This window comes from Passer domesticus, chromosome 10 (assembly GCF_036417665.1).
Source record: "Passer domesticus isolate bPasDom1 chromosome 10, bPasDom1.hap1, whole genome shotgun sequence".
Taxonomy (NCBI): Eukaryota; Metazoa; Chordata; class Aves; order Passeriformes; family Passeridae; genus Passer; species Passer domesticus.
Window position 1 is genome coordinate 17,916,187 of NC_087483.1, and position 16,117 is coordinate 17,932,303.

Consider the following 16,117-nt stretch of genomic DNA (forward strand, 5'->3'; position numbering starts at 1 on the left):
AATTTGGTCTGTGATTACAGATGCCAAACTGTTTTGCATAAAGTAGAAAGCTGCTAAAGACTATAATATTTCCAGCCCCTGCTCTCATATAGTAAGTGCACATTCTCAAAAAACTCTTAATGAGTAAGCGCTGCAGGCATCTGGCTTGCCATGTGCTTGAGGCTTCTTGGTTTCATGCTGCCAAAATGAAGTTAGACATTTTAAATGTATCTGTCATCTTTTCAATGCCATCCTAGAGTGTCATTGCTTCAGCTGGCACAGAACAGGATGAATCTTGGCTTCAATGAGTCAAGATATCACACCATTGTGAACAGTTGTTTAAATTATGACTGTCTGCCTTCATAGTAGTAGTTTATTTCATAGCATTCTGTTGTGTTCTTTCCACAACAAATTATAGCAAATAGCTTCAAGGTAAACGCCACATCAAGAATAAAGAAACTCCAAAAGCACATATTCAGTCTTTACTTTATTAAAACAAGATTTGTTCTGCTGAAGGAATGAATGAATTTATAACTGCAAAACAAACAAGGAACAAAACCTTGGCTTCTGGGCATGCTCAGAACTATGCTATTATTACAAATATTTTTCTGAAAAATATTATCAGGAATGCTGTAATTCAGCAGGTAAAACATTAAAGGCAAAAATTCAGTGATTTTAGTTACATTAGTGAAAAAGATACATTTTACTTTTCCTATCAGTCCTCAAAACACCAAAAGCTGAAAACCCCTTATTTCCAGTATGAGTTCAGATTACTTTGTTCTCAGGCACCCTAAAGGAAGAAGAAAGGAAGACCAGCAAAGGAATCAAAAATCATCATCCCACTCCTGTTTCACACTGTTCAGTGATGTAAAGCAGTTCCCAAGCACAGGAGCAGCTGTGCCAACCTGCCCTCTGCACTTCAGACTGGGACAACATCCTCTTCTGTCACCTGTCACTGATTTACTTCCAAACAGAACATACTGCCCTGAAATTTAGCTCTTTACAACATAAAAATAAGAAATCCAAATACATGATTCAGAAAAACAATGGAAACAACAAATCTGAAATAAAATGAGCAGAAGATACAGAGAAAGAACATCGAGCCACAGGACTGGATGAGTCTGTAGTATCGCTGTATCCTTACAAAACCACATTGTGTCAAACAACCACAGACAAAAGAGACAGAGAACAGATAAAAAAATACAACACCAAGCAAAATTATTGCAAAATACATTATCAATAACAACAACATAAAAACCACAAAACACATTCTCATTTGGGCACAAATTCAGCATGAAACTTAAACCCAATTTCAGATGAAGCCATAGACTCATTATAAACAGAAACAACCTCATTTATCTGAGTCCCAGAGAGGGGTACTTTCATAACACAATTATCAGAACATTGGATACAAACCTGTCAGAAAGAACAAGAGAGCAAAAAATCCTATCAGAAAATTAACTGAAGAACTGCAAGGTGCAAGTGTCAGCCATCTAAGTTTTGGGGGATTGCTGTTTTATGTTTGGTTAGCACCTGGCACAATATGATGGGGTCACACCCATGGTTCACAATCCTAATGAATAATAAAACTCTGCTTAGAATACGACTGTTTTGAAAGGCTGAATGAGTAATTTATATGGGGAGAGACTTTTTAAAAATTATGAAACGTATAATAAAAACTACAAACTTACAGATCAAAATTGTGTAAGTACTGAAGAAGAAATGGTAACATTTTTCCAAACTATTAAAGAAGGTACTGGTTCTAACTGCTGCCAATTTTATTCAAAAAGCATGACTTTATTCCTCTCTACTCCAGCTCTTTTCTTGTTTCTCTATATTAAGACATGCAAACATACTGACAAAACATCTTTGTCCACCAACATTAAAATAACCCAGTTCCCCTCTGCTAAAAAAAAACAAAAACAAAACAAAAAAACCCAAAAAAACAAACAAAAAACCACCCAAAAACAAACAAACAAAAAAAAACCAAAACCCAAACCAAAACAAAAAAAAACACAAAAGGGAAAAAGAAACACAAACAAAAATAGAAACAAGAAATATCACCCTAAAACAACCAGCCCACCCACTAATTTGGAGAGAAAGTATTTGAGTTCTCAAGTTTGCCATCGCTGTAGACTTCACAACCACATTTTGAAGTACCAGTCATGCTGCTAATGAAACAACGCTCTATTCCATAAGGGCAGAAATTGCATTATTTATCCAACAGGAAAGTGCTTGCCTATTTCTCAAGAACCCAGAATTTTCTCCTTCTTGCACATGATATTGAGTACCTTGGCAATATTTTGTTTTGCAAATATGTTCATAATTCTCATTCCAAAGCAGTTTCTGCTTTTACTTCTCATATCAGAGTCTTTCCTCTTTTTCCTAGTGGTCATTGAGCATGCACAGAAGAGGTTTCTGAACATTCACAAGTGAGGCACAGATTGACATGCAAGCCTACAGTAAACCTTTTTTTTGCCAACGTCAACCACATAAATGTTTCCAGACTTGTACCTCAAGTCTTATTCTTCTAATAAATTCTTACATACTTTTTTTCATTTTTCTTTTATTTTAAAGGAAAATATATAGCTACTTACACTCTTGTTTAAATATAACATTTTTCTTCTAAAAATTCCACCCTGATAAGAGGGTCTATTACCCAAAAGACATTACAGTCTAAAAATATTAGTAATTTTATAGTCCTCAACACATCTTTATTACTCAAGATTTCAAGGAAAAGTTGTGCACTGGAATAAGACAAATGTACAATGAATGATACGGAGTATTTTGACTCTAAACAAATATACACTAGTGTTCTTAAAGTACAATGTGCATTAAAACACACAAAATAATTCATGCTCTTCACATGTGAAATACTGTGAAAAATAAGATGGAAGAAGTTAGGAAAACATTCTTGTATCATAAAAATATGTTAGAATGGGACTTATCTATAGTTAAAGCTTTGCTTTAAAACAAACTTTATTTAAAAATCTTCTTTTGCTTTATCTAAAAATTAGCCTTTCTATAAAAACCATTCCTTTAAAACTTTGCTTTAAAAACATCAGTTTTATATTAGACAAAATATTAAATTATACAGGCACAATTAGTTGAGGGCTATAAAAATTTATATTATAGCCCTTCATATTCCAGTGACTTGCAATACAGTCATAAGATTCTGTGTCTACTGACAACCATAGGAAAATTCATCCAAAGAAATCAACTTTTATATAAAAAGTAAAATAAATTAAAACAAATAAAAAAATCTGTCAGACCATATTTGACTTGTAAAGGAACTAACTTTCCAGCTGACACATGCACATCTTTTATTTATCTTAGGAAATATGCATATACATTAAAAACATCCTCAAAATATTCTCTGAACATGTGGTTTATGATGACAGCTTTTATACTTCCTTCAGATACTGTATATTAAAATAAACCATTTCCAAGTCCACCTTTATCTCAGCCCAAATCTGTGACCCTTGACACTTCAGAAAGAAGTGAATGAAGAATCAAGAATGGTTTCATTTTCTGAGGGGAAAATGCACAGATATGTTCAATGCCAGAGACAGCAGGGTCTGCTCTTTTCCATGTTTTCCTTGTGCTCTGAAAAATGTACTGTACCACTAGAGAATTTATGAAGATCTTCAAGGTAAAATAGATTATATAATATATCAAATTGAAGATTTGAAAACCAAAGCCTGGATTGTGATGATGTTTAACTGCGTGCTTAATTTACTGTAAATGAACCATTAATCTTCGGTTTTAAAGCACAGAAACATCCATAAGACTGGCTTTACACCTCCTAACCACAGCAAATAAACTGTCATCATAACAACTATTAAATAAAGAAAGAAAAGTAAGTTAAACCACCATGGGTTTGGGGTTTTTTGCCATAAAACCATAGTAGATGGAACATCAGTGGCCGAACTTGAATTTCTGTGGAATGTAATTTTTATTCAACCAGGTTTTTTAACCAAATATTTGAACTCTAATACATTTAAATGGATGCTGTGTTAGGTTTATTTAAATATTTTATTGAAAATTTAGAAAGAAAATTTGAACTCTAGTCCATAAAAATTTAACCAACACTACACCAAATAAAGCCAGAAAAGCACAGAACCCCAAACTCACAGCTGACGTTCTAAAACAACTTACTGCTATTTGTTTGCATTATAACTTTTCCATCCCCCTCAATAAGGAATGTGAAATTCACCTACAAACTTAATCAACAAGCTATTAAAAGCAAACAAAGAAGCCCCCAAATATAACCCTGTATTTCTTTTAGAATTCAAGATTTCACTTCAGCTACCACCATTTGAACAGTCCCCTAAGGAAACATATTTCCTTACCAGCATGGTCCATTATTGCTTGATGAGAGCCCACAGTGACTTTCAGCCCAAAAGAAAAAAAAAAGCTTTGGACATGGTTTCAGGAACAAAGTCTATACAAAAAAGTGTAAAATTATATTTCATTTCAAAAAAGCATTGATCTGAATTGTATCATACTGTATTAATTTTAATGCCATTCCACAGGCAAGTATATATTATGTGTTGAAGAAGGTGCACATATACACAAACACAAAATACATACACAGAATTCAGCCCTGATTGATGTATCTTCATTAAATTTCTAGCATAGCAACCGAGTCATCTTCTGCACTTCAGAATTACGTGAAAAAATTAAAATAGGCACAATTAATTAACACAGCTTCTAAATTACCTTATTACAGTGCACTGTTACGCACTGATAATACCATAATAACAATATGATACCATTCAAGGTCATTTTGCTGATGTACAGGTGAAGACTAGTAAGTATGATTATAAGTGCTTTTAAATCAAATCCACAATTTCTGCAGCTTTACACAGTAAAACAGTGCAATACATTGTGCCCCCATATTCCAGGAACAAGAGCTGAGTTTACAGTTGTATTTATTTCACATTAGACTGGCTTTGCACTTTCTGGAGCTTTAGCACTTCAACTGCATTGTCTACGGCCTCCTTTTTTTCTCCTTCCTTCTTCCAGGTGCTGGCTATAAAAAAAAGAAGAAAAAAGTTCTTTTGGTAGCTAGCTCTCACCTGGTAGAACAAGACAGTTTCGAAGTAATGGTACAGCAGAAGTCCTTCTAGAGGGTCGACTCACAGAGCCAGGATGACCCCGATCTCCACTTACTTCCCAGTTTTTGACTTTGGAGGAAGCTTGCTCTGGTTTCTTGGGAAAAGATTCTGATGTGACTTTCTGCCTTTTTTCAGGAATCCCTGTTACAACTGTTGAGTTCAGAAAGGCCCTTTTTGGTTTCCTCCTCACCTTTAACTTTTTAGCATCAGGCTTTTCTTTCTTAGGGTGCTTTCCCACTGTAGTTTTCCTTGTCTGGCACCTATGGATGGAGAAAGCAGATTTCTGGGCACAAGGCTGAAGTTGTCTTCTCATCCCCTCTTTCTGCTGTTTTTTAGTTCTGGATGTTTGTTTGCCTGTTGTTACTCTGGCTCCTCTCCTTGCAAGAGTACATCTGACAGACTTAGATCCTGCAGCCTTTCTGGAAAAAACTGGTTCTTTGTTAGTGCCTTCTTTTCTCTTCCATATTGCTTTTGGAGTCTCCCTCTCTGACCACTCACTCCTGATGGAGGTCAGAGGAGTTTTGGTAATTCTATTAAATGGAATTAATCTACAATCTCCTTCTATCACAGAGTTCAAAGGTGAAATGATTAGGTGTTTAAAAGAGTTCTCAGATACAAGACAATCTGTCCTTTCTGTGGCAACAGATGTTCCATCTGCCTTTTGACTTGAGGCTGCATCACTCCCTTTATCTCGATCGGGCAGGAAAGATGCTGAAGAACTACAGAAGTCTGACCAGTTGAGTGGCTTTGATGGCGTGCTCTCTCTCTGTGTATCAGCTAGTTTCTTCATGTTTGCATCAAAACTGAGACTTCTGAAAAGCTGTCGAACATGAGAGGGCTTTTTGGCCTTTTCTCCAACTGTACTCTTTGGAGGAGTTTTCAGAATTCGATTTGTCAGTGGGTCATAATATTTGAAAGAACACTGTTTGTATTTATATCTTACAGAGTCCTTGCTATCTGTGGAGTGATGATTTTTCCTCATTTTGGGAATATCTATAGGTTTACCTTTGCACTGTTTTACCTCTGGGCATGAGAGTACATACACCACTGTCTTGGGCTGTACAGGACTCATGATCTTGCTATAGGACTCTGGAAGTTTAAGGGCACACAATCTAGTTTTCATGTTTGGAGTTTTTTCATTCTCCAGCCATGCAATGCTTGCTTTCTGATCAGGTGGATCAGATTCCCTTCTAGACATTTTCCTTTTTGCTACAGGGTAGTTCAGCAGACTTGTTTGTGTGCCATGGCTGACTTTAACCACCTGACACCTCGAGGCCAGGCGCCATGTCCTTTTCCTAGGCATTTTTACAATTTGTGGGTTGCATAGTGTATCTGAGGCTAAAGATGGGTTATCAAAATCAGAACCACCACTCAAAGCATCATTAAATTCTGGCAGTGCTTTAACTGGTGCACTTTCTGTTCTATTACCCTCAATAATATTGATCCTTTTTTCATCCTTCTGCTTTTTTTTCTTCATTCTCTTCCCTGTACAATTGGCTGAGGATTCATTGTTAAAGTAGCAGCGAAAACGACCTTCCCTGAAATCACGCACAAGTTCTTCAATTTTTATGTCATCTTCATACATTATCTGAGACCAAGTTTTTCCCACAAAAGAAGGAGGCACGTGAGGCAGGGCTGGAAGAACTGGTTCTTCAGTGTGAACTACGACTTCCTTTTTCACTGCTTCTATTTTCTCTGATGACTCAGTTTTTAAAACAGAAGAGAGCTGTGTTCCATAGTCTTTATCTTGCAAACATACTTGGACTTCTTTCAGGAATTCTATATCTTTTATAGCTGCCTTGGGTAAATCTGTTCCTACCTGTATTGGTGCATCACAGTCAAAACTCATTTCAGAGCCCTCTAAATTACTATGGTCCAGAAGTGATGAAAAAGGTACACTGGTATTATTCTCTTCTTTGAAATAATTTTCTTCAGATGTAGTTTCATGGCAGTATTTCACAATTACATCTTCAATAGTTTCATCCACTGATCTTTCATCACCTCTGTTTGTCTTTATGTTTTTGCATCTTGCTAGCCGTGGGGATGTCCCAAGATCAAGGGAGCTGCTGATACCCACAGTATCCCTGAGATGGAGATCAGACACCAAAGTTTCATCCTGAGTTCGTAAACTATCTCGCTTTGAGAGAGCTTGACCTGAGGTAATAAAGGAAGAATTGCTGTGGCTGCGTGTAGGAATCTGATGAGAAACTGAAGGGCATTTTGGGTGAAGCAGTGCTGGAGCAGGATTCAAGCGTGGCTTCAATAACACGTCCCTACTGCAGACCTCCACTGCTCTTTCATCACATCCTCTCTGCAGAAACAGATTTGATGCTGCCAAATCCCTAACACTTTTTCCTGTTTTAGGATTAACAGAGGAACTGTGGCTTATAGGACTGAGAGAAAACTGCTGAGGTACAGGGCTCACAGCTGTAGACTGACCTTCATGGCTATGATCCGCAATTCGAGTGTGTTTCAGATTTACCCATTTCTTATCACTACAAATGCCAACAGACTGCTGGGATATTCCTGGAACACGTTCCTGGCCTCTTTGAAAACCTGCTTGTGTAACGAAAGTTTTCTTTGTGCCCTCAGGAGACAGGCAGGGAACAGAAGAGCCTATTTCACGAAGGGACTCCTGGTCTTTGCTGGAACTCTCCTGTTTCTCACTATTTCTCTTTTTCTGCATCTCTTCTGAGGATGGGCAAGAAATCCTAGGAGCCTCTAGAGTGACGGGGAATGGCATGTCATCATAGGTTGGTCTGAAGGGGAGGAGAGAAAAAAACAGCTTAGAGAAATACTGTAAATATGCTTAAAATTTTTCAAACAACAGCAGTGTCGGGGTTTTTTAAGAGTCATTACCTAGACTGCATCACTTCTAATGAACGAACTGAAATTACTATTTCTGTTGTTCTATCTAGCTCAGAGATATTAAATTTTTTTAGAATTATGGAGGGGGAAATGCTGCACAAAACTAAAGATAACAATTTGGGCATTAGTCAAGGACCCTCTTTATGCAATCATAAATTAAGAATGGCCAAATATAGATTACAATAATTTTATAAATACAGCAGAGCAGAAAAAGTAAAGGTATTTCCTTTGTTTGGAGTGGTAAGCCTATAAAGAGGTGATTTCACTGGTCATACTACCCTTACTTAAAATCGAGCTTTTATAGTGAAATGGAACATAATAATAGGACACAGTATAAAACCATTGTTGAGTATAAAGGCCCTTTTCCCTACAAAACATGTCTGCCTAATAGGAACTCTGCACATGTGGCCAAAGAATTCCATGTTTACTGTTTCTCACAGACATACCAGAGCTTCTGACTCACTCCTGCAAGAAGCCAAGTTAGGATTGTTCAGCCTTGCTGTGACGACAGATTTTTATATATTCTGTAACTGGCAGTTCTGTCTTTAAGACTGCCTCAAACACAAGGGTTTGTGTCTTCCAGAATTAACACAGCTGACAGATATGGACTATTTTTCCTATGCAACACAGGAACCCACAAGGCTTCAATGCATAGCAGCCAGGCAAACCCAATGAAAACAATTTTTTAAATATGTAAATATAACTGAAGAAGAGAATATTGTGTTTCATTCAAAAATTATAACCATCTTGTGAGACCCAAATGGATGTTTACTTCAATATATAGAAGACATCAGCTAACAGAAGTATTGTGAACAAATTTTATAGTACAGTAATTTCCTTGGTTATATAACTAAGACTACATACAATTAAGGGATATAGGACTGAGTAAGCAAGAGAAATCTCATATAATGAAACATTAAAAAAGAACTATTACTACATGAATACAAAGTAATCAAATACATCAGATGATCAAACAGTGCCTTTCATCTGAAATGCTGCTTTGCCCTTGCATGAATTCTTGGTCACCTAAGATCTGAAATAGACCTAAAGGAAATGCCAGATGCAACAATCAATCTTTTAACTTCCTGACTTTGGAGTTTGTCCATCTTTGTGTGAAACATCTTTGCATCCTGGCATCTGGACCTTGCTGAATATAAAACTAAATGAAGAAACTATAGCAAACTCCTAGGTTTCTAGCTCAGTTAACAGCCTACAAACACTTCTCAAAAATTACTTTTAAGCAAATGTCCCTGGGGGGAAGAGAACAGAATGACAGTTTTATATAGTTAGGAACTTTTGACAGTTTTGTTACAAATTACCCCCTTAAGTAGAATGAAGATTTACTTTCTAAAATGCTCAATACTATTTCCTTAGCTAAAAAACTTACATACCAAGTGTTTGGAGGAAGGAATGATTTGGTGGTTTGTGGGTGTTTGGTTTTGTTTTGTTTTTTTACTGGGGGAGAACAACAATATCCTTTGAAATTCAGTATAAGGCAACGCTCTGATGAATTTTTCCTTTTTCCATGTAACTACTAGGTATACTGGTTCTGTAAAACAAATCAAGTCTTACAAATATTTCCATCATCTTTTAAAGTCACATAAAGTTCTCTTGTACTAATTCATCTAAACAGTAAAACCAGGTATTTAAAAAACTGTGTGAAACTGTGTATAAATGCAAGTGTTTCAACATGAGAAAGAAGAGAATCAAAATCTTACCTCAAGTGTCAGTTAAGACCATGACTTTCTTTTCAGAGCAGGACCACAGCAAAAATCTATTCATACTTTCTTTTCCATCTTTGCTTTTCTTCCTCCAAACTCTGTCTAGATTTGGGATTACTCTCCCCCCTTCTTCCTCCACATTAATCTAGATTTTGTGTATTATTTGTCACATTCTATTCCTTCTTCCAACAACTTAGAGGAACATGGGTAGATTCCTTTTCCTTGTTAGTAGGTTTCATTTACCAAAGCAACAACCTTGTATTAGTGACACCTCCAGAGAAGCCTGTATTAAAGTGAATCCTATATTTTCTCCACAGCAAAAAACACTGAATGTTCTCAACAGTGCAATAAAATCTATTTATTTAAAATGGGAAGACAATTTATTTAATTGTAGTGATGTGTACAACATGTCCTGGGCTAGTCTGCCATAGCCATGTATATTAGCTAGTTCTGGCACATCCCTGATAATACCAATGAGTGTTTTCAGACAAAACACCCTTCTGCTTGTTTGTCAAGACATATAGCAGAGCTCTATATTGAGAAACTGTACTTTAGTGGGATCAAACTGGGATTTTTGTCTGCCTTTCAAAACATAACAAATGAGGTTTAATTGATTTTCCTTCATCTACAGAGCAAAATTTAACGCTCTGATCCTCTTATCACTCTTGAAACATGCACATGATAAATAAAGAGAACACTTTTCAAAATTTCAGCATTAATGAATTGGCCAATTAATTTAATTCAAGTATTAATTGAACAGGCAAACTGAAAGGATAATGAAAAAATAAACATGTAAATACTTACCTGACATAATCAACAAACCAAAATTATGAGCTCTTTCAAAACATACATTATATATATATGTATGTTTAGCAGTATATATCTATATATATGTTTAGCAGTATATGTAAGGCCCAGAATTAAAATATTTAGAATAAAACATATAAAGCTCAAATTTTAAGAATTTGTAAATGCATGTGAGATTGTACAGTATGCCATTGTAAGTGCATTCCTTCTTTTTCAGGTCTTCACATTTAAAAGTGAATTGTTAGTAGTGTTGTTTCAAATCCATAAGTAGTGAAGTTTTGTCTTCATATAAACAGTAATTGTCTCCATTGAGCAAGTTTTACCTCAAATGAGCCAAATTTACTGCTCAGCAGTAGAACAAATACAGAAATTCAAAACACATGCATTCCACTACCACATATTAAAACAAAAAGCCTTCTGTATTATACCTGCTGTCATGGTATCTGTGGGGATGATGCTGCAAAACATCTTGAAGGAAACGCTCCATCAAGCTACTGGTACCCGTACGACTCCTACAGTATGTTGTAAAATGTCTGTGCTGGGAGCTGAAAATATGCTGGTGAAAGATGCAACAGATGATTAGTCTAATACTACTGGTAACACACAGGCCTATTCCTAAAAATTCCTTCCCAGGTTAAACATTACACCATTGCTATGAAAATATTTAAATGAAAAGAAAAATCTTCTTTTACTATTTTAAAACCTTAATTGAGATTTTTAAGTCTGTTTAGGCAGACTCACATAATACTTGAATGTATTGAAACACCTGAGTTGGAATTTAAATTAGTAGTTCTGGATGCTGCTGACAAATCTCTTCTAACTAGTACAAATACTCTCACAAATCTCACAGCTGCTCACAAGTCTCTTAACCAGAACAAATACTATAAATTTATCTATAAATTACTTCTAATATTCTTGAACTTAACGTGATCAAACATCCTATAATTCACTCAAATTAACAAGAATTTTCTTAAGTGCAGAAGATTAAACAGGCTTCTACTTTCTCATTAAACAAGTCTATAAGACAGGAGACTGAAAAAAGAAATTAAAATGATTGATCAAACATCTCCAGCCTTGATATGTAACATATTACTATAAACCTAATACTTTAAAATATATACAGATCCCAAGATTAAAGACACAGAGAAAACCATAATGGATGCAATGCAGAGCTGTGTGGCACTTCAGAAAAGCAGACTGCAGCAGCTGTGCCACTCCATCAGCATCTTTTACAACAGGTAACAAATAAGCCAGGTGTCTTCTTCAGGGCACATATTGTGCAATTCACAAACTGCTCATTTTTCACTCAGTATTGGTTGTTTGGTGTAGAAACTGGTATTTATGAGTTGATAAAGCCTTAGGTACTCCTTGCTATGTGCTGCCAAATTATGCAGAAGCTGTCTCACCTGTTCCAGATTGCTGTAGTGTACGTGGCAGCAGTTGCAGTACCCTTGTCTATTGCGCACAGTGGGTGCTCCAGGCCGAGGATGTTCTTGTCCTCTTCTGTGTAAACTGAAAGAAGCAGGTAATATTGTCAGGAGGTGTTGGGTTGTTTAGTCCATGTCCTTAGCATATCTATCTTACTACAGAGATGGGAAAAACTTGAAGATAAATGTTGCTATTTTAGAATTACAATGGTGAGACTATGTATTTTAAAGTATTCTCATGCAAATTTCACTAAAGAACTTCTTCCTTAAACACAGAACAAAGGATAACAGTTTGAAGGCACAGTTAGCTGAAAATAATTGCCTCTAAAGAAAAAGGCAGTCATCTTGTCATTTCTCTGTTTGTTAGTATTTTGAAACAAAAGAAGAAAAGAGCAAAAAAACTTGACATCCACACAGCTGTTTGGGGCACTACAATGTGCCTTCCCCACAGTTTTTAACAATACATAGGTGTAAGATACAAACGACCTCCAATCATACACTTAATCCATTTTGTGTCACTTTCATCCATTACACAATAGACAGGCTGAAAAGCAGATTCTTCCCATTTTACTTTGGTAAGCAGTAAGCTGGATGCCAGGTAGATCATCACCTAACTTACCTGCTACTGCTGTCCTGTCGTGGAGAGCTCTCAACACCATGTCTTTGGATTCCTACAGAAAAACAAAAACAACAACCAAGAAATAAACCAACCAATCACAGATATACAAAACACAAAAACCAAAAGTGTACCAAGGAGATGGAGAGTTTTACCTGCAGCTAGCTACTTCTCTTACACTGCATTTGTCAAAACTATTATTTTAAAGGAAGATAAAAGGTTTAGTAAGTTCAAAAAAGCATGAAGAGATCCTTTTGTCAGCAAAGTTCATCCAACAACTTCATAAAATAAGCTTTACTCTTTCATAGCTGAGGTGAGTGAGTTTTTCTACTGATTTGTCTGGGTTCAAGACTAGGCAATCTACATTGGTACTGCAACACCCATGATTACTGTAAAATGTAAAGTGTCTCAAACAGCTTAGAACAGGACAAGAAAATTACACCTACATGAAAACTTTGTGGATGATTCAGAAGTCACTCCTTCCATCCAAGTTCCAAAATGAAATTTAAGAAATCAAAGTAAGCAACTGAACTACAAGATGAACTAATACTCCTATTGATAGTTATTACATTTTTAAATGTAACTGCAACAAAAACTACTTTGAATTTTTTCAACTTCTTACCTTGTGCTGAAGAAGCAGAAGCTTCATCAGATCGTTTGATTCTCTCAAACATCTGTAAGTAAAAAACTTTTAAAGTCAGTCCATCCTCGTACTCACTGTATCCTGAAGCTCCTCCTTCAGTCCAAGCTACAGGCTCTTTAAAAGCTCTAAACTGTTTCAGCTTTTTCAGCTATAGACCAACACCTGATTTAAATGAAGCTGCATTGTAAAAAGAAACTTCTGCTTTACTAGGTTACCCTAATATTACATTTAGCAACACGTTTTAGCTTTGATAGAACAGGCTAACTTTTAATTAATTAAATCAAATACTATACTTATGAGCAGAGTACACACTCAGGTTATTAAGCAGTAACCTTGTCAAATTAATTTAATTACTTAATTTCCTAAGTCCCCTTAACAATTAAGACGAAATATATGTAAGAAAACCCATATGAGACCTATAGCACACAAAGTAATTATCTAGGCTGGAAAAGCAAGCCTTATTAATCAAAAGATCTGCAAATCAATTTTAAATCTCACAATTTTTAATAAAAATAAGACTGCAGCAACAAGCAGTTACATGTTTTAGGGTGTCCAAACACAAAGGATTTCCAGGTGTCACACAGGCCTTTTATGCTATGGAATGTAAACATTAAATCAGCTTTCTAGTACCTACCTTAGAGTCACCAACCTTCCTCATCCACCAAGGCTGGCTCCAGACTAGCAAGCAATAAATGTCAAACAGGAGGCCATTTGCAGTGCAGGACACTTCTCTCATCCCATCTGGCAACATGGAAGTTAAAGAGCCTTTTAAAATAACATTAATAATGCATGTTTTCCATGCCCTAAGACATGTAAATTTTTCTGTACCATTTTGCAAACGGTTGAACAAAAGGATAAATCTTTTTGAAGTCTGCAGCGCATCATTTTTAATATGGAAGTAATTTTGACAGTCTTTCCTATATAAATGTTAACCATTCCTTCTGGAATAACTTTGTTTCTTCTTTCCTCCTCATGGGCCCTGTACTAAACATTGTTGGCATTTCCCTGACTATGCACTGCTCATGATAAAATACCTGAGCTGCTATAGCAATTATGGTCAGAAGGAATGTCTTAACAGCTCTACTTTAAAGAGCCCCTCACCCCCCAAAACACCAAACTCCTTCTACTTCCCATTGTGCTGCAATTTATTTAATAATATTAAAAAACAAAATAAACAAGAAACCCTAGCTGTTCCTATAAACCTTTTCATCTGGCAGCTGAGAAAAGCTTTTTTGATAGATCAACTAATCTCAGCCGTCCTGTTCTACTTCCTATACACTGCCAGGATCTGAAAGAAAGTGAAGGAAAAACACAGAAAACGATCCCTCATGAGTGATGCTTTATGTAAAATAACTTGTTCTACCTGCTTGAAGTCAACTTCCTGCTATTTTAAATCTTACTATGCACATATAATATTATGAAAAAGGTACAAGTGTGGCAAGTGTAACAACCACAGAGGAGCTATGTCACGGCTGAGGCAGTCAGAGCTCCACAGCCAGCAGGGGACACCACAACCATTCATCCCCATCCACTGCCCCAGAAGGAGGTTAAAGCATTTCGGTTCCATCTCCAAGATGCTAAGGAGTGATAACTGCAGTATGTTGGATGATGGAGGAAGACCTATTGTCTTAGAGGAAAACCTATTCCCTTTCTATCAGTGTTTTGAAAAACCACTAGTGTACAGCATATACAGCTTGCTTACCATTTGAAGTCAAGCTTAACCTACAAGCTAATAATATTAAGGAAATGTGCTACGTAGATGCTTCATTTATGTTGCCAAAATCTGGATAGCCTGAGATCCTTACTTTTTTAAAACAGGGACTAGAGCTATAAATCCACAAAGGATTTTTCAGATGTCCAAGGAGAGAGTGCATAATTCTGCATCAGTTAAGATATTTATAGTAGCAACTATCTTAAACTGTTGGATTAAGAGTAAATAAATAATATCTGTTCAAGATAAAGCTTAGATGTTTTAGAACCAAAAAATCCTTTAAATTGTAACAAATGCATAAACAACCAGTTACATACAGAAATATTTGATTTTGTAAAATTCAAATCAAGCTATTTAGCAGCTGTCTCTAGAACCAATGCTTTGTTTTGGCTTAATTGAATTACTCTGTGTACAGCAGGTAGGGATTGAAAAACTTCATTAACAACGCAACCAAAAGGTATGAAATGTACACAGTGAAATTTAAAATAATAATTAAAAAAAAAATCGGTGGTGCATTCTGAGAGTATCTGAGTGTTAAAGGCATCAGATAAACTCTCCAGACAGTGTCACTCTTGCACCGCAACAAGTAAAATAAAAAGGGCGAAAAGGCAATAAAAACTGCTCCTCGAAATGCACCGCATAAAAACCCGAGCCGCCCCTTCAACTGAGAGCAATTGTGCTGGGCAGGCAGGCGGGGAGCAAGTCCCTCCCCTCAACACAGGCAGCTGCCTTCCCCTTCCCACAGCACTACGGCACACAGGGAGGCGGCAGCTCCGCTCGGGAGCGGCCTCTGCCCCGCGGCCTCACCGCAAGGCGCGGGGCCCATCCCGTCCCGTCCCGGCTGCACCGAGCCCGCGGTGCCCGCCTCGCCTCGCCCCGTCTCCCGCCGGGCCCCGCCGCCCGGGGCGGAGCCGCAGGGCCGGCCGGCATCCGAGGGACCAGGGCCGGCTGTGCCCGCGGGAGCGCCGCCCGCCCCGCCGGGACCGGCACCCGCGGCCGGGCGCTGAGGCGGCCGCGCGCTCATCCCGGTTCCTCGCTGCCCGCGCCGGCTCACCTCCATCATTCCCCGCTCGCTCCTCAGTGCCGCCCTGGGGTCAAGGGACGCCATCCTCTGCTTCCTGCTCCGGGTCGGCGGGCCGCGCCCCGCGAAGGGAATGGCGGGAGCTGCGGTTCCCGGGCCGCTGCTGCCGGCCCGGCTCGGGCGCCTCCTTCCCTCAGCGCCGCG

The 16,117-nt window shown here is 37.5% G+C and overlaps 1 protein-coding gene across 3 annotated transcripts; it reads right to left on the reverse strand.

Annotated features, from left to right (window-relative positions):
- Positions 1 to 453: 453 nt before the first annotated feature.
- ZDBF2 (zinc finger DBF-type containing 2) lies at positions 454 to 16,065 on the reverse strand. 3 transcript variants are annotated; one of them, XM_064434149.1, is made up of 8 exons: positions 15,947 to 16,065; positions 13,816 to 13,922; positions 13,161 to 13,212; positions 12,542 to 12,593; positions 11,902 to 12,007; positions 10,924 to 11,051; positions 5,290 to 7,858; positions 454 to 5,014 (listed from the first exon to the last, which is right to left on the reverse strand). In XM_064434149.1, exons 2-8 carry the CDS (start codon positions 13,915 to 13,917, stop codon positions 4,973 to 4,975), a joined length of 3,051 nt encoding a protein of 1,016 aa, XP_064290219.1. In that variant the 5' UTR covers positions 13,918 to 13,922; positions 15,947 to 16,065; the 3' UTR covers positions 454 to 4,972. The 3 variants fall into 3 exon arrangements, with proteins under 3 accessions (XP_064290219.1, XP_064290218.1, XP_064290217.1); XM_064434148.1 differs by having other exon boundaries at positions 5,155 to 7,858; XM_064434147.1 differs by having other exon boundaries at positions 454 to 7,858.
- Positions 16,066 to 16,117: the final 52 nt, after the last annotated feature.